This window comes from Tetrao urogallus, assembly GCF_951394365.1.
Source record: "Tetrao urogallus genome assembly, chromosome: 5".
Classification (NCBI taxonomy): Eukaryota; Metazoa; Chordata; class Aves; order Galliformes; family Phasianidae; genus Tetrao; species Tetrao urogallus.
Genome location: NC_136818.1, coordinates 1,412,343 through 1,439,740, shown reverse-complemented (window position 1 = coordinate 1,439,740; position 27,398 = coordinate 1,412,343). Strand labels below are relative to the sequence as shown.

The window sequence follows — 27,398 nt, the reverse complement described above, 5'->3', positions numbered from 1 at the left end:
ATGTGCACGATGTCCATCGCGGTGGGATTGGGAAGAGCAGTGCTTTGGTGTCCCAGCAGGCAAGTTAGGATAGCTGAGTTGATGTTCTGTCAAGTTTCCTTCCAATTTTCCTAAGATCCCAATTTTAAGGTAATTTAGAATAATGGAATCAACTTGCTGCTTGAATAGTGTTGACAGACAAATTAGAAATGCTTGTTTGGAAGGTATGCTATAAACAGATTCTTCCCAGGATGGACATTTCTTCCAGCTACGTTTGCGGGAGAGAGGAGTCTGTGTTTAAAATATCTTGTGTGTGATGAATCTTCCCCGTTCCTTTGAAATTTCTGAATATATGTGAATTCTTATTTGGAGCTATTTTTTCAGCTATAATATAGCATTACCTTCTGCCATTGTTACTTAATGTAACAATGTAAGCTGTCTTTACAAGTTAATACAGTTTTCTTTCTGCATCTTGAGAGGCAGAGAATCCGGGGTCTGAGCCCTGAGACAATGTGGCTGCTAACTCCTGTCTGGGTGAAGCCAGAGGCAGGGACTGGGGCAACGCACAGTTCAGGGGTTTGGTCTCAAGTTTCGCCAGCTGCTGATAAGTTTTGTTAATGTAGCCCAGTGTTATTGTGAAATACCCCCAGAGCTCTGTTCTGGGAGAGCCGAGGCTCGCCATGTTGCTGGGAGCCACAGGCAGAGCTGCACTACTTCCTATTTGGTACAGTCACGTACTTCTATTGACGTTGCAGCAGGGACGGGGCTGAGAGTTGTAGGGGATGCGTGCTGCAGAGAGCAATAAAGCCATGGGGTATGGAGGGCAGACAGGCATTGTTTTTTTCACTTTATGGATGTTGTTCTGAAGGGAAAGGCTTTTGTTACTTGTTGGCTTTGATATTTTACTAAGAAAAGGAAGAGAATATGTATTTTTTCCCCCCTTCAGTATTTTGAAGAAAAGCTCTGATGAGTTCTTTGTTGCATCAGGGCTGCTTTAGCTCTGGGTACGGGGCAGGAGCAGCACAAAGGAGCTCTGGAAGCCTCGATCCACCTGTGGGACAAACTCAGAGACAGCAGCAGCAACACAGGCTTGGCTGACATTTGTTTGCATCCGCTGAAGCCGTTTGTGCAAACAGCCTTATGCCTGCACTGCCTTCTAGATATGGAAACCAATCAACATTAGAAATAAAAAACTCTCTGTGATTTAAGCTAGGAGCAGTGCACTGAATATGATGGCTCCCAGTGCAGCTCGTGACTTCTGTAGGGGGTGGGATGAAGTCTCCTCAGCATAGCTGTGCCTGGAGGAGCTGCACGATAGCAGTAATAAGGATGGAGCTTCTGGAAATTGACAGGGAAGTTCTTCAGACAGGAGCTCTGAGCCTGCTTAGTGAGTCCAGAAAGTGAAACTAAATTAACAAAAAATCCCGTTTCACTTTTGTAGAAATGTATTGATTTGAATGCAGGGCAGAACAGAGGGGAAACAATAGTTTGAATGTCTATTATACAGGGGTTTAGATTTGGGATTAATAACCTGTTTTAGGGTTGTGTTCCACTTCAAAGCGTGCTCATGTGCTGGGTTTGAGTGCTAATGCTCCAAATGTTAGAAGATTGTCCAAGGCGTAGTCAGAAAGAAAGCATCTCTAACTTAAGATCAGGGCTTTGTGTATATTACAGAATTGTGCTTTAAGCAGCTTATTTAGTCTTTGTGGTGGAGTGAACGCTGAGCAGTTTTTCTCCCTGCTATAAAAATTGTCATGTCTATTGAGAGGAGAAGATTTTGACTTAAAAGCGTGATTAGTAGTTGAAAGAATGCTTCTTTGTTGTCATTTGTTTATCCATTATAATGTTTGAATACAACGTGAGAATGAGATCTTGTGATTGCAAAAACTCGAGGAGATGGGGTCAGGCTATCTGCTGGCAAGTTACAAAGCTAAATACCTGCTATGATTTCCAGAAGTGCTGAGCTCCTGCTTTTTTGTTGTTTTGCTCTGTAATAGCTCGCACCAGTCAGGTTGCTACAGGCACAACTGGGGGTGAATGCAGAGGGCTTTTTTGGTTTGAGGCGTTGTTTTGGTTTTGGTTTTTTTCCCCCCTAAATCACTGGAAAGTAAGAGAGGTGCCAGGCCTGCACAGGAAGAAGGATGCTCGTGTTTGATCAGGGATGGGCTGGGCGAGTTGGGGGTGCAAATCCCCCAGCCAGACTGGCACAGCTTTGTTTGGGTTTCCACATGTGGGTGGGAGAGGATGGACAGCAGCTGTGCGGGCAAGCAGCTGCCAGAAAGGGATGGCTCTGCTCTCCTGCTGCTCCTGCATAGGTGGATGCTCCCCGGCCTGTGCTGTGGGCTGGCTCAGCTTGTAGCTGAGGAGGAATGAAATGCTTCCTGCAGGGCAGCTGGTGGCATCGGCTAATGCACAGACCTAGGGGCTGCTGGAGCTGGGACGGCACAGCCAGACGTGGGCATCAGCGAGGGAGTGGTGTCTTCCTCCTTCCAAAGATGACAAGCCATGAGGTTGGGTCAGCTTGTCCGTGGGCAGTGTGCTTGTCTCGAGCAGTTCTGCATGCTCACTTGTGCTAGAAAATGCTGTCCTGTTGGCATCCTTTGTGCCAGCTCAGGGTGTTCCTCGCCCTGCAGTGGGATGATTCTGCTTGCTGACTTCAGGAACAGAGAGCTTAATTTTTGCTGTTTCTGGGATTGAATGGGCTTCCAGTGATCTCAGCCAACGATGGGAAGAAGCAGGAGCTGTATGGGAGAGGAGCAGGATGAGCTCTCTTCCACAATCAGTGGACAGTTGACTTCTTTGAATGCACTTTGGTGTTTGCATTTCTGGAAGTTTGGTTGCTTTTAGTCAGAAAATCGATTTATTAATGTTGTGTGGAAGTGCTTTAATAACCCCTCTTTAAATCTGTGATATCTGGCGAGATTTTTCTCCTGATTGCTGTTCTTTAAGTTGAAGAGTTTTAAACCTCTTTGTGAATCAGAATTCTAGTTTTCCTATGCATCTTGAAACAAGTGCAGAAATAGTGCTTAAGAAATATGTGTTCTAATAACCATTTCTAATAACACTTTTTCACATCCTCAAGCTTTCTATTTCTATTGTGCCATGCAATTGCTTTAAGATAATATGGGTAAGTGAGTATAGCCTCCCCTGGAGGAAGCAGCAGTAAAGTTAGCATGATTGCTGATGTGATTCCGCATTGAGGTGTTCTGGCAGTTGGGACAGAGCTTTTGAGTGATGCTTAGATACAAAATAAGGTCAGAACAGCTTAAAGTGAGGTTTCCTGCTGATGAAAATTGGTGATTCGCATCAATCCATCCTGGTGAGCAGGACTTTTGTTCGCTCTCATTACATGTGCAGATTAAACTGGTGCTGATGGCGCGTCCTGCTTTGGAGCAGTTTTGGCAGGGTATCTCACAGAGATGTCTGAACCCAGTGCAGATCTGAGGGTTCCATCCTGGCATCCCTGGTAAGCCTGTCGTCTCCAGGCAGTTGGTTACACCACTGCTTGTATTCCCTCTGCTTTTCTTACAAGCTATTGAAGAGAAAACAATAGCATTTAGTGGTCTTCATTTCTAGAATAGGAAGTGTTGCTTTTTTCCCTGTCATAACGGAAGAATTTTGTGGATTTTTGTGCATGTATGATAGAACACTGCTGCCTGTGGGTTTCCTGCTTGAGTTCTTTCAAATGCAGTGTAGGGATTTTAGGTAAATAGTGGAATTGTTGAAAAGTTTGGTTTCATTTTGAGCTTTTTCCTGGCCAGCAGCCCCAGTCTGGATTAATATTTCAGTGTTAATCCATTCGTGTCACAAATTGTGCACAAAATTGTTTTCTTGTGGAGCTCGGCCTGTGGTGGTGTCTGGTTTCTCTGAAATGCTACTGCAGGATGTGATGGAACTGTGGGCTTCCAGTTTCTCTTTGTGAGAAATTTCAGAGTATTACAACAAGTCGAGGCTGCCGCTGCACTTTGTAATAGATGTGAGTAATGAGTTGTTAGGACCAGTAGAAAATGTGTGCTTTAGATAAGACGGGGACTGTGTTCTGAGCAGCTGTGCTCGTGCTTTGTAATGCTCCTTGAGGAGGGAAGATCTGCTGGAGTTGCAGTGAGCGTGCTGTCCTGTTGTTCCCTCTGGCTGTAGCTCTTTCTGCCTGCTGTTCTCCTGCTGTAGCCTTACAGCACCCACCCACTGCAAGCACACAGCATTTGTGTGCAAGCTCAGCAGCTGATCCAGCAGCAGCACAGTCGGGGGCCATCAGACGGGTCCTGCTTTCACTACCCTAAAGATTGCTCTCTCCTTTTGGCTTACAGCTATGGAAAACATAGGAAAATGGTCTTAATCTGAGACAGGGGAGGTTTAGGTTAGATATTAAGAGGAAGTTTTTCCCCAAAGGGTGGTGAGGCACTGGCACAGGCTGCCCAAGGAGGCTGTGGGTGCCCCATCCCTGCAGGCATTCAAGGCCAGGCTGGATGTGGCTCTGGGCAGCCTGGGCTGCTGGTTGGCGACCTGCACACAGCAGGGGTTGGAACTGATGAGCATTGTGCTCCTTTGCAACCCAGGCCATGCTGTGATTCTGTGATCTGCTCTTTGGTGCTTCTCACAGAGTCTGTGCTGTGCTCATGTGTGTGTGCTCAGGTTGGCAGGGCAGTTAGCTCCTCTGGGAGATCTTGGGGTGATCAGCTCTGCCCTGATGCTCTCAAGGTGCACCTGTAAGGTGCTGCTTCCTCTTGCTGCAGGCAGCTGTGGCAGGAAGGGAAGCGCAGTGGCACAGCTCTGGAACTCGCCTGTTAGTACAGATTCACTCTGGTTCTATCTTTGCTTTGCTTCTGCCGTGGTGTGATAACATTTGACAGAAGGCTGAAGCAGATAGCAGGCTGGAGGAAGCTCTGTCACCTCAGGGAGCATCGTCAGCTGACACCTTTCAGCCTTCTGTGTTTCTCTTCAATCACTGCTTTAAAAATTTATATTTTTTATGTAACAGCTCTCTCTTTGGTAAGCGGCGCAGCTGAATTATCTTTCTGCTTAAGAAATATCACTCATGTTCATATTATTCTGTTTCTCCAGAAAAACTGTGGGCTTTTTGATGTTTTTCTTTAAATGAAGTACCAATAGACAGAAAGAAACCATATGCAGTGCTTGGCTGGTCTTGAAGGAAAGGTCATCTTTATTGCCTCTAAATGGAGCCAACACTTGGAAGGCAGCAACCTTTGCTAAGGTAGTTCCAGGTGCACGGGTACCTGTGTGCAATTCATCTTGTGTTCTGGCAGTGCAAGAACTTTGTCGTTGAGCAGCCAAATTAAAAACAAAACCAAATTCCTCGTGTGTATAAAGGCTTCCATTTTGTGTGCAGAAGGGCTTGGATATCGTTATGGTTTTGGCTGTACAAATATTTACATGTACAACCATTAAATGAGGGGCAGCAGGTTGGGTGTTTTTCCTTCTGTTGAGTACATGGTTTTATTCCTGAGGTGAAATGAAGGCCGACTGCTTGCACATGCACGGGTTCTTTTGATGCACAGAGAGGGACAGGATGGAACTGCAAGTCTTCCACTGAGCTGATTGTTTCTGCAGAGGGACGCAGCCCTTGAGAAAGGGCTGTCTTTTGCCATTTTAACCTATCCTTTTCTCCAGGCTGTTGCTTGGCTTAGCTTCCTGAGAGCTCTTCATGTGGCTGCCGTGTCAGCTGGTGAGGCCTCACAGCTTCTGCATGGGTCTGACAGGCTCTGTAGCTGATGCAGTGTAATTTGAACAGCAAGATGTACCACCAGGCTGCTGTCTAAGCCATGAGTATTGAGAACTTCAGTTTTCTGTGCAGTCTTCAACTATAATTCATGTAACTGTTTACCTGTGTTCGGAGAATAAACTCTGGTTATGTTAAGAATGGAGTGCCTACTGCTCACTTCAGATTGGCAATTTACTTTTAATTAGTCTGCTTAGGGAAATGTAGCCTTAGTGATGTTGAGATGATGTTGAAGGCACATACGTGTCTGCTGAGTAATTACGTGTACTTTCCACCAGCTGCTCATGCTTCATTTCTTGTGTTATGTAACAGGGAGCACTGCTATGTTTTAAGGATTAGTTCCCTGTTGATACTGAAACTTCCAGTCTTCAGATGTAGTTAAAGCAACCCAATGTAACCCAGAAATTAACTTCAGTATTTCCCTGTCATATGGTTGAAAAGACTTGGGCATCTGCTTGATAATTTGTCGTGTTTGTTCCCATCGATGTGAGTTTCATTTTAGCTTTTAATGTTTTAGAGAGCTCTTAGACATAACTGAGTAAATTTGAACGGAACATATATTTGCCATTGTCTGGAAGGGGTTGGATGCTGAGTTTCAAGATGTTTCATTCTAAATCAATTGTATTAAGCAGCGTGGAAGGTGTTAACTACAACAGCAGTATTGTAGGTAGAAGTGAAATTGTGTAGAGTCCTTTCACTTCTCTTCAGGTGCTCCTTTGTAGGCAGTAGGAGAAATGTAGGGAGAAGACTCAGTGCATTACTTCAACAGCTTTTGCTTTTGGAGCATCACGTTCCAGTCCAAGCAGCTATGAAGCCTTGGAATGAGGCACGAAGATCTCTGCCAACGTGCAGAAGTGGAATCAAACCAATGCTGCAACTTCTGAAGTAGTGGGTTTAAAAATAAGCTGTGCAAAACCAAAAATGCAAACACCTTTCTGCACTAAATAAATCTATGTGATGTCAGTTCAGTTTTATTTCTGCACTTAACTTCTATCGCAAATCATAGCAACACAGACATCCCAAAGCCCGGTGAGTTTTTGTTGTCAGAGTAACAAGCTGCAGACCCACGAGGTGTATTTTATCTGTGGTACCTCTCCTGGGTTCACTGCTTGCCAGTCCAAAGATGTCTGAAAGAGACCGGCCAGCTTCCATTTATTATAGCCGTACACTGACGAATGTATTTGATGTGATTTCTTTGGCTCAGTTGTTGCTGCAAGTGTTGTTCACCCTCTGAAAGCACCTAGTCCACATTTTGTGAGATTCCTAAAAATACACATGCAATAAAAACAGAGACAGATTCTTCTAGTGTCACTCAAGCCTGATGTTTTGTTTAATGTCTTTTCTTTTACCTTTACTGTGAGGTACATTTTCTTCATATCTCAGAATTAGTGTTTCCTTCAAGTGCTTCAGCTGGAGCATGAACAAATGTGCTCAGCTATGCTGTGACCAGGCAGCAGGACTCTCTATGAGTATTTTTTCATTCATTTGAACCCACAGTACGTTTGCTGTTACCTTTTTTGGTGGTGCCGTGCGTGGAGTAGTTTGTGTGTCACTCCTATATTGTCAGAATCCCATAGTTTTTCTCCACTGGCCTGTTATCTTTTTTTAAGTAGCAGTTCTTTGTTTCTGCGAATGCCCTTGAGGTAAAAAAGTGCTTTGTGCTTCTCTGTGGGTTGCTGCAACAGAAAAAGAAAAGCCACTGAAGCATATAGTGCTATCCTTCTTTCACAGGAGTTGCTGTTACGTTGACATACCGTAGCTTAGGACTTGGGATGCAACGACACCAATGCAGCCATATGATCTTTAACTACTGCCAGGAAATTTCCATAAGCAAATGCCCTCAAAGCCATCTGTTGTGCCCTGGCCACAGTCATGATTGCTTGGAGGCAAGGAAATGAGGGCTGTGCAGTCAAGAATTGCAGTTGTTGTCTTGGAACAGCTCTTTAATCAGAGGATGCTCTTTCACCTTGGGTGTAGTGTTAACAGATGGAAAGGGGCACTCCTGGTCTCCCACCACCCACCCTTCTCCTGGAGTCTTGCTTCCAGCTCTGCAGCATGTCCACAATTGTGGAGGTCCACGTGAGAGTTTGGCTCACAAATAGGTTGGAAAACTGGTGCTATTTTTCTCTGAGATTGGTTTGCTGAAGCAGCACATGCTGCAGATTTCCAATTGCTGGACCTGATGACACAAGTGGCAGAAGCACATGGAGTGGTGGGAAGAGGTCAGACTACTACTTTTGGGAGCAGCTGGCCAATATAAGAGATGTAACATGAAACTGCATCCAGCTAGAAATAGAAGGCAGGAAGTGATAGACAGTGCATCACTCACAGCAGAATGTATGAAATGCAGAGATGATAATCCGCAAACTGGGGCACACTGAGTAGATCTGGTAGGCAGAGCTTAGCAGAAAGGAAACAGAGACCCAGAGGCTCTTCTCCTAAAATTTGCTCCTGAAGTTTGTAGCAAAAATGAACTAGAACCTTCCCAGGGATGTGTGCATCCTGCAGTGTAGTCTGAAGTCTGAATGTGATGGCCTGGAGTTTGTTAGACTTTTGCAGATTTTCTATTTTGGTGTTCATATTTTTAGACTGGGGTTGCACTTTGGAGTTGTTGAAAAAGCATGGGGTTGTTCTGAGCTCCAGAGGTATTGCAGTATTTTGGCAATGCTTTGGAAGCTGTGCAAGAGGTGATTGCATTGGAGGTATTTCAGCCTGCTGGGAAGGCTGGTGGCTTTCCTAAGCTGTCGCCACACTATTTCAGAAAATGGACCTCTGTTTCTTAAAGCTGGCTTGGCTTTATGAGATGCTTTTTCGTCTTGCTGTGGTTTCACGTCCACTCTCATCACAAAAGGATTTCATTATGGTAAGCCCCATTGCAATGCATGTTGGAGCATTTTGTAGCTGCAGGATTGTGGAGGCAGGCAGAGGCTGCTGGAGGCAGGTGAGGCAAAGCCAGGTCTGCAAGAGCTGGATGCCCAGGGCCCTACTTGGTGAGGGTATGGGCATCTCTGGGATGCAGGCTGCACAGCCTCTTGGGCAATGTGTGCCCATGTGTCATCATGCTTAAAAGATAGGGAAAAGATTTTTTTTACTGTATTTCAGTTTGTGCCCATTGACTCTTGTCCTGCCGCTGGGAAGGGGCTGGCTTTGTCTTCTGCTTGTCCCCCTGCCGGGTGTCTGCACATGGATAGGATTCCCCCGAGCTCTCCCTGCTCATGATTGAAACAAGCTCCAGCTTGTTCCAGCCTCCTACATACGCACACAGATAGGTATATGAGATGCCATGTAAATACATACACACCTGCACACACAGGTAAATCATGCAGGCCCTTTGGGGTGGTGGCAAGTTCTTGATGGCCAAAAGCCTAGCAGTGCTGCTGGGGCTATTGCCCTTCAGGGCAGTGCTTCAGCCACTTCACCACACTGCAGTCTGTTTGCTTGAACTTCTGCTATCCCAAACTCACAGTAAGTGGGTGCTGGACTTCCCTCGGGAGCCCTGCTCTGCTGCTCGCCCCCTGCAAGTGCCCTCACCCTCTCCCAGCTGAGAGCCCATCAGCAGCCAGCTGGGGAGGAGTGCAGAGCATTATTTCTTCTTAGCCAGAGGCTAATTCCAGGTAAGAAAGATGCTGGCCATTAATAAATATGGCTCGAATGTTGGACAGAGGTTTTATTTTGTCTTCAGGAGTGCTAGCTTGTGTAAGAGCCTTCTAAGAATGACTCATTCTAATAGCTGAGCGGAAAGAACAGTTTTTAGATACCATTTGCAGAATTTATTATTTACTAAGTAACATGGTTTATCCCTTCAAGCAGATTTTTTAAGGGCTTTCTAGGAGGCTAAATCCAGCTCTCTGTTCTATGAGGGCAGAGGTATTTCTGGAATAATGTTTCATCATAAGTCACGAGATAGGCTTTTTTCCTTATGTTTCCAGGCCACTTCTGCCTTTCAGCCCTCGTCTCAGGGCAGCTTGGGGTTCAGCTGGTTGGTTTTGGGGCAGCAGTCCGTGTTGTACTGCCATCCTCCAGGTGTGCAGCTTCCTCAGATAAACAGCACATGGCAGGGAGGAGCTGGTCACTGTGGGCTGATTTTGGTACCCAGTGGCAGCTCAGCCTATGCTAGTAATGCCTTGCACTGGGTATTTTTCTAAGGTAATCTTGTTGCACTTTTAGCAGGACTGCAGTCCAGATACAGAATTATGCATATGTACAAGTGTGATTCATGAATGCACAAACCAAAGTTTTCCAAATGATTTCTTGGCCAAATGCAGGCAGTTTTCCCTGAAGAAGCATTGTGCGTTATGTAAGATAATAACATCCTTGATCCCAAGCAGAGTCTCAGTTTCCAAAAGGCAGTGGAGAAGGAGGAACTGTGGCTTGCTGGAGTCGGAAGTCAGTCTTTCTGGCTTTGCAAAACCACTCCAGTCTCTGTGTTCCTGAACCATTTGCTTGCATTTTCAAACCAAACGAGGTTTGCATGTCAGACATGCAAATCTGAGCCTAGGAGGGTAAGGATTGGCAAAGCTATAAGCAAGGGACAGCAGGATTCTGTGACGGAGTGATGTGTGTTCTGGTGGTAAATGTAGGGTTACCAAGCATGGGAGCCTAAGGATGGCTGTACATGAAGGTTATTGTGAAAGTGGGGTTTTTCTGTGTTTCAGAACTCGTGCTTGTTTTGTAGTCAGTGATTTGCATCGGCTTGTTATGGTCATATTTGGGAGGAAAGTCAGGCTTGCAGAGCATTTGCTGGTGTTTTTTCCTCATGGTTGTTAGACATTAAGCTGCTTCTTTCTGTTTGTACTGTGAGGAATTCTCAGTGTGGCTTGTGCTCACCTTTTCAAAGTGTGCATTTAATTGAAATGTAAAGGAGATTCTTGTGTTACCTAACAAGCAGTTTCAAACACAAATAATTATTTATTCTTTACCTTTTCAAATGTGTAGAGTAAGTTGTTATAAATCGTGTTCCCACTGTCACTGTAATCTGTTGACTGTAGAGCTGGGCTGTGGAAAAGGGGGTTTAATACAGAGGGATAAATTGGGGGGGAGCTGCTCAAATCTCACCTTGTAACTTAAGTTTGTATGTATTCAACATAGAAAAAATAACTTCCTGTGTTCTGTTTTTTGTTTTTTAGCCTTCTGTTGAGTCTTCAAGTCCAGGTAAGAATTTCTGACGTTTCCTAAACTTGTGGGGCAAGAGGGTATCTTCAAAAATTCTCCCTCAGGGTCTTTTCCAGTTGTAACCTAAGGCTGTGGTCTGATGAGTTCAGAGTAAGCATGGAGTCAAAGGCACTGTGTGCTCCCAGTCATGAGATAACACCATTGCTGTATGGTCTTATACACAAAAGCACAAAGAAAGCAGTATTTTTTTCCCTCTAGGCTTGCTAAGAATGAGGAGCTTCATGCCTTCTGCTTTTAAAACTGGTTATTTCCTGATATTTTGGTGTCCCAGAGTTCCTGGTATTTAATAATCAGCTGAAACATAAACTATGAATCTGTTTTTTATAGCTCGATACTGCTCTAGTTGGTGATGTTTATTTCAGAGGATTTGGGCATCCTTCTGGTGGAAAAGCTTTCCACTACTGACTTTAGCTGGACTGCTGTTGTCTCTGGAGCTCTCACTTCTTTGAAGAAACTATCCATCACTTGCACTCCTCCAAGTACAAAGCAGAGCTAGCCCTAGCCCTCCCTCTTGTGCCCATAGAGGTGGTACCATCTTTGAGCTTTGCAAAATGAAATATAAGTTCATGGAGACGATGGTAAAATGTGAGCAGGGCTAGAATGAGAACTCGGGTATTGCTGGGTTACACCTAATGCTGCCTCTGCCAAACCCTTCATTCACTCATTTTTCACTGTCACAAAACGTAACCACATTGTTCTGCACGGAACTGGCAAGAAAAGCACATAGGGAAAAATAGCTAACAGTTTGGCATCAGAAATAGAATCCATGTAATTGTGAAGCTTATTTGAGGTTTACATTTTGGAAGAGTCGTCAGATTGTCTTTGTAGCTGTAAAAAGGAAAGCTTGCAAGGTATCAAGGAAACAACTGTCCCGACTTCATGTTTGGAGTGTGACTGCTCCCAGTAGAACTCCTGGTGCAAACAGATTGGTGATGAGCAGGAAATGAATCTTTAAACCCAGCACGTTTTACAGATGTTTAAGTAGGGACCTGATGTGCAGTGCTGTCGCAGGGCAGAAGGTGGCTCAGTGCTCTCCCCAGTCTCTTCCACGAGCACCCACAGCATGGCTTCTGCTGCCCTCTGAGCAGTGCTGCTGGCTTTCCCTTGATGAACGGGTGAGGGATTTTGAAGATGTTTTAATTTCTCAGTTTAATTTGAGTGTTCAAGAATCACCAAAATAAAAACATATTAAAAAAAACCTAAGCTCTAACTAAAAAAGATTCTTTAAAATGTTTTCCATCAGGAGGTTCAGCAACATCTGATGACCATGAATTTGATCCATCAGCTGATATGCTGGTGCATGACTTTGATGATGAACGGACATTAGAAGAGGAGGAAATGATGGAAGGAGAAAGAAACTTCAATTCTGAAATAGAGGATCTTAACAGGGTAGGTAGCATTAAGTAGTCATAAAACATAACTACAGCCCACAGTCTTAAGCAAAACACGTGCAGGTTTTTTTCCCTAATATTTGGGATTAAAACAAACCAAACCGCCCCTGAAACACGAATAGGCAAATAACATAGATGGGGAGAAGGGGCTGAGCTACATATGCAGTTCCCAAAAGTTGGGAGGGGGGAAGTGCTACATAAATACTGAATAATGCATAACGCTGGGCTTGTTTAGTTTCTTCTTGTATAAATGTGCTGGGATGTGATTTGCCTTTTAGAGCTAATAGGAGGCAAAGTGTGCTCCGCCCCAACTTGTGTCTCCCAGTCGTACTGTTTGCTAGAGCATTTGCACTTGATTAGTGCATGTAGATTTTGATTTGAAAAGGTCTGGTAATTTTACATTCCTTTTGCTGTTCTGTACGGCGTTCGTTCACTTAACCCTGCAGTGGGGAAGATAGGAGTGCCTTCCTTTTTTAAGGTGGAGAAAACAGAGGTGTAGATAAAGTGATTTGCTCAGTGCAAAAAGTTGTCAGCAGGGCTTGGCGTGGAACTCCCACATGCTGATAGTAGTGATAAACTCATTGTAAAATATGTGTCTTAAGAAATAATTGCCTGTGAGATTTATTTGGCGTTTTGAGGTTATGCTGTCACTTACGTACTGCTTTAAATTGCTTCCTAGCCAGGAATCATGTTCTTAAACTACAATCCAGGTTCATTATCAATGCAAAGTAATGTAGATACTGTCTGTGACCTCCCTGGCTGAAAAGGCTGCTGGAATAGATCATTAATGGTTTTTAAATGCCTGTTTGATGTACAAATCCTGCTTAGCATAAGTGATCTTACAAGTATGGCATTAAATTAATAGAGTACGTTTATTCTGCATTTTGGGTGTAAATGATGATTTCTTCCTGGTGATTCCACAGTTGATGTTAAATGGTAAAGATAAATAAATTGCACGCAAATTAAATGTTTAGATCAAGTGGGAAATGGAGCTCCACGAGTGTCATATTTTTAAGTTCAAAATGTGTGTTTTTCCTCATGACTCGTGAGGAGCCCCCATCTGGCTGTGTAATCCTACCACCACATCACACTGCTTTGTTTGTAAGTGTACGTCAGCAATCAGAGCATTCCCTCACGTCCTGGCTGCGGGCACTGCAGGCTTTTGGTTTCTGCACATGTCTGTGACAGGACAGCAGCTGCTGTGGTAACTGAGCTCCTGTGCTGCTCTTCTCTGGAGGACACCATCCCAGGCCGGCGCAGGAACATCAGCCATTTCTGGGGGTGTTAAAAGTAGAGCTTTTCCTGCCTTTCAGATGTTCTCACTGCAGCAGGATTTCTGCTTGTGGGATGGCAGGCCGCGCATCAAAGCTTGCTTCTCTCTCCTTTTTTGTCCTTCTCTTTTCATTCTTCAGTCACACCTTTTCTTAAGCACAGATGATAGACAGCCTAAGTCTCAACACTACTGGCAAGACAAGTGCTATCCTGTCTTTTCCTTTCCCCAGACACTTACATGTATTACTTCAGATTTCCCCAGGCTGTGAATGTGCCAGATTTCCTTGCTCAGCTCCTTCGGAGGTGAGATGGCAGTCCAGTTGCACAGAGGCACCTCACTGGTTTAACTCCTGAGTGCCAGAAAAACTACACGTTCCTTGGAGGAAGAGAATCTTTTCTACTCACTGTTTGAAGCTCCATAATCCTGCTTTGTCCCCAGGAACAGCCACAGCAGATCTGTCCAGAGCCCTGGCTGCACTGCCCTGGCTGCACTGCCCTGGTTGCACAGCCCTGGCTGCAGTGCGTGGCCAGGCCCCAGCATGCTGCAGAGAGGCACTTTTCTCCTCTCCCCCTGGATCCCACTTCTCAGGAGGGTTTCTGGGTTTCTTTAGTGTTGTACAGCAGCATCGTGGTCTCTTTAAATGAGAGACCCATATGTGAAGGCACACAGTGTTTCTCCAGATACTCTCCCAGCCTCTGGCAGGGTACAGCTCAGGCACGTAGGGAGCAGATGCTGTCTCCCTGTAATGCCTCTGTTTTTTTCCCCTTCCTTGGATTTGTCCATTGGATTTCTAACCTCTGTAAACTTTGTGTCCATGAGGCATGTGGCAGTGTTGCACAGTTCATTTGGTGTGAGGTGCGTGTTTGGTTTTTATCAGGTGTGTTTTGTGTTTGTTTCAGTGGTCACCCCTAAGCCCCTCATTTAGAAGAGTGTCGTTGTTTCTCTTGCTCCTCTCTGTGCTCCTCCTTATGAAGCAGTTCTCTTTTACACCACTCCTCCTCACCTACCTCTACTCCAGATACATGACTTATAACCCATTTCTTGTTACTAAACATCTCCCACATGAGAAATTTCTGTGCCATTGATCATCCATGTTACTTTTTTTTTTACCTCTGTTTCTGCAGCGTCCCAAAACAACACAGAACTCACAACTGTGGTACCAAAAGTGTTGCATCTTTGGGAGTTGCTGACACTCAGAACTTTTTGAGCTGTCAAGAGCTGTGTCAGGGCTCTACCTGGGAAAAAGGTTCTAAATACACCATGAATTTCCTCTAACATGGAGTAACCCACCAGCTGCATAATTCACACCTATCTACAACCCATAGTAAAGTTCTTTCTAGTTCTGGATCTGTACTTTCAAACAAGAGGATGATCTCATGAAAGTTTTGCTCTCAAAAATGCACTGGAGGACATAAGTTTGGATTGCTGTGACAGCTGTGCTGTAAGGTTTTAATGATGGTCGCAGTCCTGTCGTGTTGTCCACATGTGTAAAACAGGAATTCCTCGCTTCTGAGAGTTCACTGCATAAAATACAAGAAATTAAGGGGGAGAATGAGGAGATCAAGTGCCACATGTTCCACATCTGTGTATATAGCTGAACTGAAGACTGGGCCAGTAAGTGGCTGAAAGGCTTAGTACCTCAGAGTAACACAAAATGCATAGACAGGGAGTGTAGGTAAGCCCTGTGTGACTGCTGGTTTTACATGGCAGAACTAACTTCACTTGCCTTTTGTAAAAGGTGCTGATGGGGAAATGAATTAAGCTCTTAGGAGAGGAGTTCAGTGGCAGAAGTGTGGGGCCAGCAGACAGCTAATCATCTGATCATCAGCCAGGGCTTGCATTACATCCTGAGAAGTGGCGTTTGGAGCAGCTGTGCGCACCTCTGAATGATGAACGAGGGATTTGATCTCGTGAGAGAGGTGATTTTAAAATGCTTTTAGAACATCCTCTAGGGATGCCATATCCTGCCCCTAAAGGAAGGATCCTGAGGTATTGAAAGTACTGAAGTAACTCATTTGTAGACCTGGCAATTAATAATTTGTGTTAATAAAATGAATGCAATCGATAACAGTTTGGGAGCCACTAAACTTGAGGTCTGTCTGTATCCTTTGAAGTATCTCTTCAGAACAGGCCAGAATTCTACATGTAAAGATTTTTAAATGACTGCATATTTCAGTAGATTTTCTTCCCAAGTGTGTTTGCTTTTGTATACAGCAACATTAAACACTTTTTGATTTTAAATGAGGAAATACGTATGTACCTGTGAGCGGTGCTGTCTTCGCCTGGATGTCAGCTGATCCTGAAGATAAAGTCATCCATTACCCCCATCCAGCCCCTCAATTTCATTTTGTATTTCTCCTCTGGGGAGAGATAGAGAGATGGTGAGGTGCATTTTTTTGTTATTTTGTGTAAGCTGAGGTTGTAGGGCTGCGTGGTGCTGTTCCTATGGAGCAATTCCCCAGACAAAGGTTTGACTCCATGCTCAAGTCCTGCACTGCAAGTTCTGCTGACTCACATTTTCTCTGTTTTTTCTTTTTTAATAAATAAGCACAAAATGCTGCACATTTTTTCAGTAGTTTTTAGGCAGCAAATGCAATATTTATATCAATTTATACTCCAGTTTGCTCTGTATATGCACTGAAAAGTTTGTGATGTGTAGACCACGGGTCATACTTGACAGCCAGAATAATGCATTCAAATAATCTTGGAGGTGTTCAAGACCAGGTTGGATGGAGCCCTGGGCAGCCTGGTCTATAGCAGATCTGGAGGTTGGTGGCCCTGCCTGTGGCAGGGGGTCAGAACTCGATGATCCTTGGGATCCCTTCCAACCCAAGCCATTCAATGATTCTGTGCATCTCTGCCACGCTGTCCCAAGGTCATCTTAGAGCTGGGCACAGAGCAGGCTGCATGATTGCCAGAGCACACTGTTGCATGGCTGGTTGGACATCAGACTGCTCCTAGGAGTAGTGGCAAGCTTCATCTGATGCTGAAATGGGTGACACCCGTGATAAATGCGTGCCTTGTCATTTCATAGGCATGGATTCATCCCAGGGTTGTAGCTATATAACCAGGTGTAACTGTGTTTTGGTCAGATAGTAAGCAAACACCAAGAAGGGCAATGGGGCGTATGGCCCCCTGGTACCTTTTTAATGAACTCTGTGGCCCTGCTGAGAGTTTGTGATGCAAGGGTTCCACTGTAAGCTTATAAAGGATTAGGAAATAAAATATTTTGTTGCCTAAAAGGCCACACGTTTTTCCTAGGAGCCAAAACTTCTGACTGTCTCTTCACTTTAGAGAAGCTCTTCCTAGTATACCTGGTCATCAGTTACCTGTTTTTGTCGTGTTGTGTTTAAAAAGCACACCTTTAAGCTGTAGAGCAGATGTGGGATGTGAAGTACTTTGGCTAAACCTCCAACTTTGTTTGGGTGTTTATCAGGAAAGCGATATGCCAATCCAGGAGCTGCTTAGCCTTTATGGCTATGATGGCACCATTCCACTCCAAGAAGATGATGATGAGGAAGATGAGGAAGAGGAAGAGGAGGAGGGAGAAGATGATGATGATGTTGATAACGATGACAACAGTGGCTGCAGTGCTGAAAACAAAGTAAGTGTTCATGCCAGTTTACAACTGATTTTCATACAGCTGTTCTTAGGTAGACAAGCATTCAAAGCGCCAGATCGCAGCGGAAGTAAATCATCACACAGCTGATTTCGGATGCTCTGTGTACTGAAGTCTAGCAGTTATTTTTAATTACCCTTTTATATTTCTCTTAATTACTCTGCATTTAATCTGCATCATGCCAAACTCCTGCTGAGGCAAATTAGAGTGCGTGTGTACATACAGCATCATGTCAGAAGGGATTATGCTGTCCTTCAGAAAGACTGTCTGGTTTAAAACCTGGAATTTTAAATACCTGAAGGTTCCTTTGTGGCTGTGGCTGAATGCTTGTTTCAAGATGAGAGCTGATCTACTGAAACTGAACAGTGCAGTGTGGAGTTGCAGCAGCCTCCAGTGCTCACAGATGCATCTTTAAATTCAGGTCTTCAAACTTCAGCTTTTTAAATTATATTTTTTTCAGCCCGGCAGTAATTAGCCTGCTTGCATTTAAATTGTTAATTAAATCTAATGCTTCAAATACCTTCAACGAATGTAAAGTTTTGAACTTAGAGTCTTTAGAATCCTGTCCTGTGTGCTCTTAAAACAAATTATCTGATTATAGGAGGGTCTTTTCTACTTATGTATGTCGTATGTATTTGTACTAATCCCATCTTGTCATGGGTACAGCTGTAGCTTCTCCATTACTGGTGCTGCTCAGAGTTGCTTCCTGATACCATTAAAATATGGAAACCTTTGTACTGTCAGTAACAAAAAAAAACCCCATAGGCATTAATGGAAGTCGAATTACCTAAGCTGGATTTAAAACGAATACATTTTCTTCTTTGACATTTTACCCATTTTAGAATGTCTGGAATGAGACAGAATGGAATGACCTTTCTGCTCGATTCCAAAAGTGCCATAAAACATTGCTTATTGTTTGCATAGGCTGAATGGTTCAAAAAGAAGAAAATTGCATAGTTGTGTTGCATTAGGAGGGCTTCAAGAAGCTAGAGATGGGGAGAAACTTACATAACAGGAATATCCAAAATTAAAGTAAGACACAAAAGAGTTTGATTTTGTGGTGCGCAGCAGCGTTCACAAAGTCCCATTTCCTTCTTGTGCCTTTGCTTCTTAATTGCTTCCTGACAAAACTGCCATCTTCTCTGCTCTCCCGGCCTCCTTCATAGTTGTCCAGTCCTGTTACTGGTTGGTTGAAGGTCTTTTCTCTGGAGTGCATGGCTTTCCTGTGTCTGTCATTGCTGAGATGATAGCAGTGAGGGGAGGGATGTCTGCCCCCCTGCAGGGGGACGCTTTGCAGTGTGCTGCAGAAGAGAAGATATTCATTACCAGGTGGGGTAAGCAGAGCCCAGCCAGCAGCTCGGCCTGATTGCGGCCCTGTGCCTGCATTTGAACGGCAAGTTTGTGTTGAGTTGCTCAGCCCCAGCTTAGGTAGGGATGGAACAAAAGTGATAAGGAGGATTGGGCACAAAGAGCACTGGGCAGCCTGTCAGGGTGTTGTGCCCTGGGCTGCAAGAATGAGTGCTCTAGAATTACTCACATGCTTTTAGCAGAGAGGCAGTAAAATACATCTGTGGGGGTGGAATCATTTTATAAATCATTCAGGCTTTCTCTGTGAGGGCACATCTTTCTACAGCTTATTTAGCTATACTGCACTTAGCTGTTGTCTATTTTTAAGCTGCTTTAAGCTGCACATGTGATTACACTGTGATGCTGTTAGAGGTGCACGTAAACATGTGTCGTGCCCTGTGCCTGTGTCAGAGCTAGCAAGTAGGAGTGCTTACAACAGCCATAAAACCCAGACACGCTCCAGACAACACACACCATAGAAATCTAATGCATTTTTTAACCATTATCATCTTGTTCTTCACTGAGTGTAATAATTGCCATTGTTGTTGTGACTTCTTTTCTAATAAAGAAACTGGTTCTTGTTTTTTGACCTTTTGGTGGCTGGATGTACAAACACACAGCGTGTCGAGCTGACCGATTCCTGTTGGGTAGAACCACAATGTTGACATTTATTTTTGTGGAACGTACAGTTTCTGTTTGACTGAGAAAAGTATCTTTGTACTGCTCTTTGTGCTGAAAAATCGCAAGGAAGGGCTTTGAAGACTGAAGTAAAATATAAAGTTAAATGAAATTAGATGAAAACCACAAGGATTTGCTCGACTCATTGTAAAGCTAGACATGGTGTTCAGCTGTGCTTCAAGTTTCTGATCTGTGTGTTAGAATTTGATTGCTAAATCTGATCTGCTTAAAATCGTGGTCAATAAAGAACACCATGTGCTTACGTCTTTGTTGTGGCTCGGTGTGGACAGAATACACCCTGTGCAACAGCCACTAGAAGTCAGATAGACAATGGCTATTTGGTTTGGTATGTTGACAATTTTGGAAAAAATATTGCCCAAATAGTGTTTCTCACACACAAGGCATAGCTCACCTCCTCTTTGTTTCTTTATATTTCAGGAGGAGACCATAAAGGATTCATCAGGTCAGGAAGATGAGACGCAGTCATCGAATGATGACCCAGCACCATCAGTTGCTTCTCAAGATCCACAGGAGTTGATTCGCCCTCGTCGATGTAAATATTTCGATACAAGTACGTACAGCTTGGCACTAAGCACAGCTACCTCAAAATGATTGGTTCTGTGCTTACAGACTGCTCAGTTAGTTAAGCAGTATTCTGTTTCTGAAGTATGCATCCAGATACCTGTGGACGTGTGTTTGTTCTCCTAGCACTGGTTTTGATTACCATTACACTCAGTGGGCAACCAGAAATTCGTATTGTTAGCAGAACACTACAGCTTCTCCCCAGATAAGGTGTTCTCTGTGGGAGCAGATGCTCTCCTCTTAAAGGATTAATTTGTGGAAAAATGTTTTGAAAAAGCATCTCCAACAGCACAACTCCTTTTGTTCCATGACACTTACATACTGGCTTGTACAGGTGTGCCCTTCAGGAAAAGATCTTTACGTGCAGAATCCAGGTGCAGTAAACTGCTTCAGAGACTGACTTGTACAGTGAGGAACGTGATCTAACAAATACTCCTCTATGGAATCCATAGCCTGTGTGCTGCTAAGCTGTGTGATGGCAGCATTCAGCAGGGAATCAGCAGCACCTGCCTGTTCTGTGTGGTATTACCTTCACGTTGGAGCTCTGGCTGCCTGCTCTCGCTCAGGACTGCATTATTTTAATCCAAAACCATCAAGGAACCTCAGCATGCAGCCATGCAGAGGGTTGCAAATATCTCAAATGAGCTCTTATTTTTAGACTTTAGGATGACACACGTGTATTGCACTAGCTTTGGAGTTTTTACAGCGTTCAGCTATATATAAAATATAGTTTGATGTGTAAATCATTTTAGTGCTGATGTTCTCACTTGCTGTACATGAACCAGGTATTGTGGTTGCTTTTGCTTCATTGTGAATGGCACCTACCCCATATCCTAAAATTGTTGTCAGCCCTTATCCTAAGTAATTTGATTGAAGCACTGCTTTACATCTCTGAGCAGAACATCCTACTAAATCCCAGTGAAGCTGACAGAAGCATGCTTGTGAATTTCTTGTGTGTTGTGCTGTAGTTTACCTTAAATTCAGTGGCAGCTGCTGTAAGGGAGAGAGTATGGCAGCAACAAAGCGGGGAGCTCATGGAAAACGGGGTTGGAATCCACGTGTGGATGCTGAAGGTGCATGCAAGAATACTTTCAGGATGTAACTGCGTGTAGTAAAGGTGGATCAACTCAACTGCTTCGCAGCTGAGTGAGGGAAAACGGACTGTTATTGGGAAGGACTGAAACTGATGGATGTATTCACTTGTGCCTTCACTTTTCGTAGCCTGCTGTGTATCTTGAGCTGTTCTAAACACCTACATCGGGTGGGTCGTTGTTAAGGCAGTCACTGCTGGAGCATTTAGCAGTGCCAGTGCCTGCCTTCCGTGCTTCTGTGGCGTGAGATAAGGTGGCAGGGAGGCAGAGCGGGGCTGCAGCATTGCCTGTGTCCTCACCCACAGCACTCCTGATGGCTGGCTGCAGCCCCAGCACTGCCCCGGCTTGGCTGTGTGTACATGTTGGCTCATTTCTCCTAGACAGCGAAATAGAAGAGGAGTCCGAAGAAGATGAAGATTATATTCCCTCAGAAGACTGGAAAAAGGTAAATATTAAGGTCGGTTATCAAACTCGATGTTCTGTGAATAATGCGCTGAGCTGCTACCTAGTAACTTTGATCTATAGATCTCATAACTCTTCTCCTTTTTTTCTCAACAAATGTGAGTGTTTTTTAATAACGATGTTAAAGACCTCCCCAGATAGTGAAAAATGCATTTCTCTGTAATGCTTATTTACAGATTTGTTTTAGATTTTGAGCAATGAAAGCTTTTAGAGACAAAGGATCATACAGACATATTTTCACTTGCTGACAACAAACTGCAAGGCTGTGGTTGCTTAACTTTTTGTGTCTGTTATTTCAAAACAGGAAATCATGGTGGGCTCTATGTTTCAAGCTGAAATTCCAGCTGGCATATGCAGATACAAAGAGAATGAAAAAGGTGAGGCTCAACACTTGCTACTGTCACTGTGTGTCAGCTCATTTTCTAGTGGGAAAAAATAACAGGTATGTTGGACTCACATCACATGTCTTGTGGAATGCATCGGCTCTGTCAAATGGAGAACAGAACCATCATCTCAAACTGTAGTTGAGACTTGGAAGGGGAAAAGAAAGGTGACACTGCTGTCCTATTGAGTGCTTGCATTCTAACCAAGCCTTTCGTATCAGTTATGTTAAGCTCTGCCTGGTTCGTTCTGTTTATGTGAAATGGATAGTAAAGACATTGTGCTGCTGGATTAACCTGTTAAAGAGGTGAAATGTCACCAGCAGCTTTGTTGTCACATCTTACAACTCTTCAATCAGCATTAAGAACTTCTCGTTCTACTATTTGAGTGTTTTCCAGGAGCTCTTTTCCTCTTACAAGCAGAGCCTTTGGCAGCATGCTGTCAATACAATGAAGCAAGGAAAAGCAGACACACATAAACCCAGCCTGAGCTTACAAGCAGGAATTCCCCTGCTTGCTGAACCCATTACCAAGAGTTTGTTCACACTGCAGGTTTGAGACTGCAGCTTTTATGTGTTAGTTTTAAACTAACCAGCAGAAAACTCAGTGCAGCCTCAGAACCGGAGAACATACACAAGTGGTGACAGTTGTCTTGCTCCAGGTGCCAGGTTGCTGTAGTTGTGCTGCAACCTGGTCCAGCCAGAAAATGGAAACGTGGTCACTCCTGGTCTTGGCCAAGGACAGGTCAGCACTGGGGCTGACCCAGCTCTGGGCTTGGTAGCCAGAGAAACTGAAAAGAATGTAGTTTAAAACCAAGTGAGAGGTCAGGAGCTTCCATGAACATGGGAAAACAGTCTGTTAGGAAATACAAATACATTAAACACAACTTTTTAGCTGTGAGGAAGTTGCTCCTTGCGTGCTTTCCTGCTACTGTCTAAAAATAGAGTTGGGGTTACGTATTTACCTGGGATGTGACAAATTATGCTTTATGGCTTGGTCTCCTGCTCTTTCTCATGTTTACTCAGCTCTGAATGGCTTCTGACCTCCAGCAATAAAAAAGAAGAGCTATTTTATGCATTGCACTCACCTACATAAACCAGTTTCTCATAGCCTCGCACACGGCTCTGTGCAGGATGCAGAACCTGTGTCACGGGCTGAAACCATTGAGGAGGAAAGTTAAATTTTCACCAGTGTTCTGGGGCTGTTGTAGTTCCGTGTACCAGCAGGATTTGTTACCTGTTGCCACTTCTTTTCTTTTTCTGTGCTTTGAATCTTTTGCCAGGACTCCAGCCAGAATATGAATGTAACTTAGCTAAAGAGCTGATAAATAAATATCTGGGACTGTGTGTTGAGGGATTTCATGCACATATCCCATCTTCTTTCTCGTTCTTTAAGAAGTCTAGTTCTCTTGGATCTCCCTTCATAAACAAATGCACAGAAGTTCTAGCACTTAAGATGAACCACCTTGCTTTTTGACTGCTCTGACATGCTCTTCTGAGGAAGGATGAGCTGAGTGTGCTGCATGAAGCTGATGGCTCTGGGCTGTGCCTGGAGGACTAGCAGCTGCTATTAGAGGATTTTGACCAGCAGAATTCAAAGATGTGCTTTCAGAAGGCTTTGTTTCTCTTCTGAAATAGTTTACCTTGCTGCCATCAGCAAAACTGCGCTGCTTTAATAGAAGAAGTGCAGGTGGGGAGTTGTGGGCTCTGCTTCTGCTGCCTTGTGATTAAGTAGTGTCTGTCAGGAGGACACGCAGGTGGGATTGGTGGAGTTTCGTGCATGAGTCCTAGAATCCAGAGCAGAGATTGCAAGGCAGTGTAAGGTGTGGTGTGTCACTCACAGAATCGTGTTTGTGAGCTGGTCTTTCACCTGCCCTGAGGTATGGATTGATGCTGATGCTCTGAGGTTCCATCAGGGATGGTTTTACAGGAGAGAATAAGCTTCCATGTTGCTGTTTCAGCTTGCTTCTCTTTTTCCTCTGCTTACTTCAGTGTATGAGAACGACGACCAGCTGTTGTGGAATCCTGATGTCTTACCAGAAGACAAAGTGATTGAGTTCCTAAACGAGGCATCACGGCGCACAGGAGATGAGAAGGGCCTGGAAGCCATTCCTGAGGGATCACATATTAAGGACAATGAGCAGGTAAATAACAAGAGGTGGCATTTTTAGTTTGGTATTACAGAACGAATGATCCCTGTATTTTATTTTAATCCCAACAACTAAAATTGGCCTTGAAACGGCTTGTTTGTTCCTTTTGGAAATACAAACACAATGGTTTTTTCCTCAGCAAATTTTCAACCTCTAACTTTGACTTAACCTTGCTTCAGGCATCAGCACAGAGTTTTATGTGTAAGTAATTGTGCATAAGTGAGTTCTTTCAATTACAGGGGTTTTTTTAAGCTTATTGAATTTTCTTTAAAAAAAAATGAATTTAAAAAATGTATGCAATGCTAAAAATGTTGAAATATTTCACTTGAGGATATGCTTGGTTGTGTAGCTAAGAGCTGTGGGAATTTAGCCAGGAAATAGCCACTGTGCTGCCTTAGATTGTAATACGGTCCTTCAGAAAGTTTATTCTTCACCTTTTTTGAAGTAAGCCTTAATGATTTATGAAGGATGTTTCTGTGGCACAGCATGAAATCAGTGTTATTTAGCATATGAAATGTATGCCTTTCTGTCCTTGCAGGCGTTGTATGAACTGGTGAAGTGCAATTTTGATACTGAGGAATCTTTACGAAGGCTGAGGTTTAATGTGAAGGCAGCCAGAGGTGAGCACACAAACTGCTCGAGCTCCTACAGTGTTTCCTCTCCTTTTGCTGTGTGGGTGCTGCACACACAGCTGTTCTGTTACGGTGTGACTGCGTGCAAGCATGATGCATCAGTGTTCATTCAAGTGCAGCCTTCAGTGAATCTGTTCTCTGAGAGAAGGAAATTAGTAGCTGTAGTATAAGCAAGCAAGAAAATGAGCTGTTAATTAAGCTTGATATTTATATTTGTCACTTTAATAACAAGTTAAAATTTAAAATGACTTCTTAGCAACTGCACTGTGCATTTCTTCAGCATTCTATTCTTTGTTCTTATAGCTCTGCAGTCATTAAAGTCAATGGAACAAACATGAATAAAATCACATAATTCATAGTTCTAGCTAAAGGAGAGCAGGTGTCTACACCTTTTACAAAGGTATGCCATTAAGAAGACCTCAGTTCTCGTTGGAGACTGAAGCATTTGCAGTTTTATTATTAGTCTTTGTACTCATTACAGCAACAGCTTCTTCCACGTAGCAGGGACTGTCCCAGGTCTGTAGGCAGTGCACTCCTGTGTGCTGAGCTCCCTGCAGTCTGGGTGCTGTGCTGGCAGCAGCTGTCTGAGCCCTCCTTCCCTGCCCTGCTCCCTGTCCCCAGCTGGCAGAGCTGCTGGCTGGTGATGGCCCTGCCAAAGCGCCGCTTCAGCCAGCCAGCATTTCCCTGCTCCCAGCTGGAAGGGAGAATCTTCCTTTCTGTAGTGGTAAGCCAGATTTCTGGAAGTGGTTCTCGTTAGTTTGCAGATGGTGTAATAGACTTGGATGCCACATGTGCTTTCTGTCACTTAAGTTTTCTGTTAGTGACCGTATGCTTTTATGTTACGTGTGTTCATTATTGCATTTCCTTGCTTTAGAAGAATTATCTGTTTGGACAGAGGAAGAATGTAGGAACTTTGAACAAGGGCTGAAAGTCTATGGCAAGGATTTTCATGTCATTCAGGCAAATAAGGTATGTGCTGATTTTAAATGTCGTTCTTGCTTTTTGTTTTGGCACGTGGAGTCATCAGAATGCTCACAGCACCTCTTTCCTAGGTACGAACAAGATCAGTTGGTGAGTGCGTAGCATTTTATTACATGTGGAAGAAATCAGAGCGCTATGATTTCTTTGCACAACAGACGAGATTTGGAAAGAAGAAATACAACCTTCATCCCGGCGTAACGTAAGATGTGCATCATTCTCCTGTGCCTTTAGTGCTGGGTCTGAACTGCTCTTTTGTACTGCTCTGACCCTGACATGGAGGGACAGACTGGTGACGCCACAGTCCCAGGTTGCAGTGGGAAAAAAGCCAAAGAAAAGCATACCAGTGTGTATCATGTAATTCCCAAAATACATTTGTTGGGAGTTAGGCCAGCAGTTTGCATTGAACAGCTCTTTCATGGAATGTGTTTTTTTGCTTCAGTGTTTCACAAATGTAACATTTCTGCAAATAGGAATCCTAGAATGGCCTGGGTTGCAAAGGAGCACAACGCTCATCAGTCCCAACCCCCTGCTGTGTGCAGGTCGCCAACCAGCAGCCCAGGCTGCCCAGAGCCACATCCAGCCTGGCCTTGGATGCCTGCAGGGATGGGGCATCCACATTCTCACCAGGGAATGTGTCATTTTGCTTGAAATACTTGTTTTGCACTAAGGCATTAGTCACAAATTTCGGATGGGATTTTTGAAGTATATTGTTTGGCCAAAACCATACCCTGTGGTAGGGCTTGTTTCACCATGCGTTCCCCCAGCTTTCTGACAGTTATCTCTTCTTCCTGCTTACTGTTTCTGTGAACATTGTAGAGCTACATGCTGGACCACCAAAGTGAAACTGCAGTACATTCTCTGATTATTCTGTTAGGGAAGGGTGCCTTCCTTCCTTCCTTGTCGCTCACACACCCAACACAGTGAACTTTTTGCACATGCTGAACTTGCTTTCTCCCTTCTTAGAGACTACATGGACCGCCTCCTCGATGAAAGTGAAAGCGCGGCCTCCAGCAGAGCTCCGTCCCCTCCGCCCACAGCCTCCAACAGCAGCACCAGCCAGTCTGAGCGAGAGGACAGCACCACCAGCAGCAGCAACCAGAACGGTGAGTGCCCACAGCAGAGCTGCAGAGCTCAACATATTGAGATAAGTGATCGTTGCTGCCCTCCTGGGGAGGAGTTCCATGCAGGAGATTAAAGCGCAGTGCTTGCCTCATGAACACAGTTTGGTGTAGGGCAGCAAAGGGAGGTAGGAGTGGGAAAAGAGTCAGGGCATCATCCTTGTCAGGGGGAAGAACCTTAAAAGTGAAGGTCAGGCGTTCTGAAAGACCCGGGGTTGCAAGGAAGGAGGTCAGTGTTGAACTGGGCTGGAAGACTGGAAGCTGCTGTACCTGCATAGCTGGGGGCAGTGCACCTGCAGCTGTAGTGGGGGTGGCTTCTGGACAAGGCTTTGGCTGCTGCTGCTGCTTCTAAGGGCAGAGGACGAGGACACAAACCCAGTATTGACCTTTGTGTTCTGTTGGCTTCTGCTTTATTGTTCTGTGCACTTATTCTGCTGCTGCTGCTCCTGTTCTTTTTTCTTACGGTGTGTCTCTGCCACAGGGCTGTCTGCTAATGGGCCGGGAGAGATTCCAAGTAAGGATGAAGCAAAACCAGAAGGACTGCACGTCAACGGACCTACTGGTGGCAAGAAAACCCCTCACCCAGATCTGGATACAAATGGGTATGAAACTGAAAGTCTTTCCCTTGACCCCAAAGTTGCTCATTCAACTTCAAGAAGTGAAAATGATTTTGAAGAAAAAAATGAAAGACCTCTAAAAAGAAGAAGAATTAATAGCAATGGTAAAGAGAGCCCTGGTTCTTCAGAGTTCTTCCAAGAAGCAAACTCCCATGGGAAGCTGGAAGAGCTGGAAACATTGGATGACTGA

General features: G+C 44.3%; 1 protein-coding gene across 1 annotated transcript; it reads left to right on the top strand.

Moving 5' to 3' along the window:
- MIER1 (MIER1 transcriptional regulator) lies at nt 1-27,398 on the top strand (the record flags this gene model as incomplete). Its single annotated transcript, XM_079535616.1, has 13 exons — nt 1-59; nt 10,843-10,867; nt 12,132-12,277; nt 16,989-17,156; nt 19,635-19,767; nt 21,250-21,314; nt 21,636-21,708; nt 23,703-23,854; nt 24,399-24,480; nt 25,367-25,461; nt 25,545-25,672; nt 26,437-26,576; nt 27,073-27,398. The coding sequence occupies exons 3-13, from the start codon at nt 12,179-12,181 to the stop codon at nt 27,396-27,398; spliced, it is 1,461 nt and encodes a 486-aa protein (XP_079391742.1). The 5' UTR covers nt 1-59; nt 10,843-10,867; nt 12,132-12,178.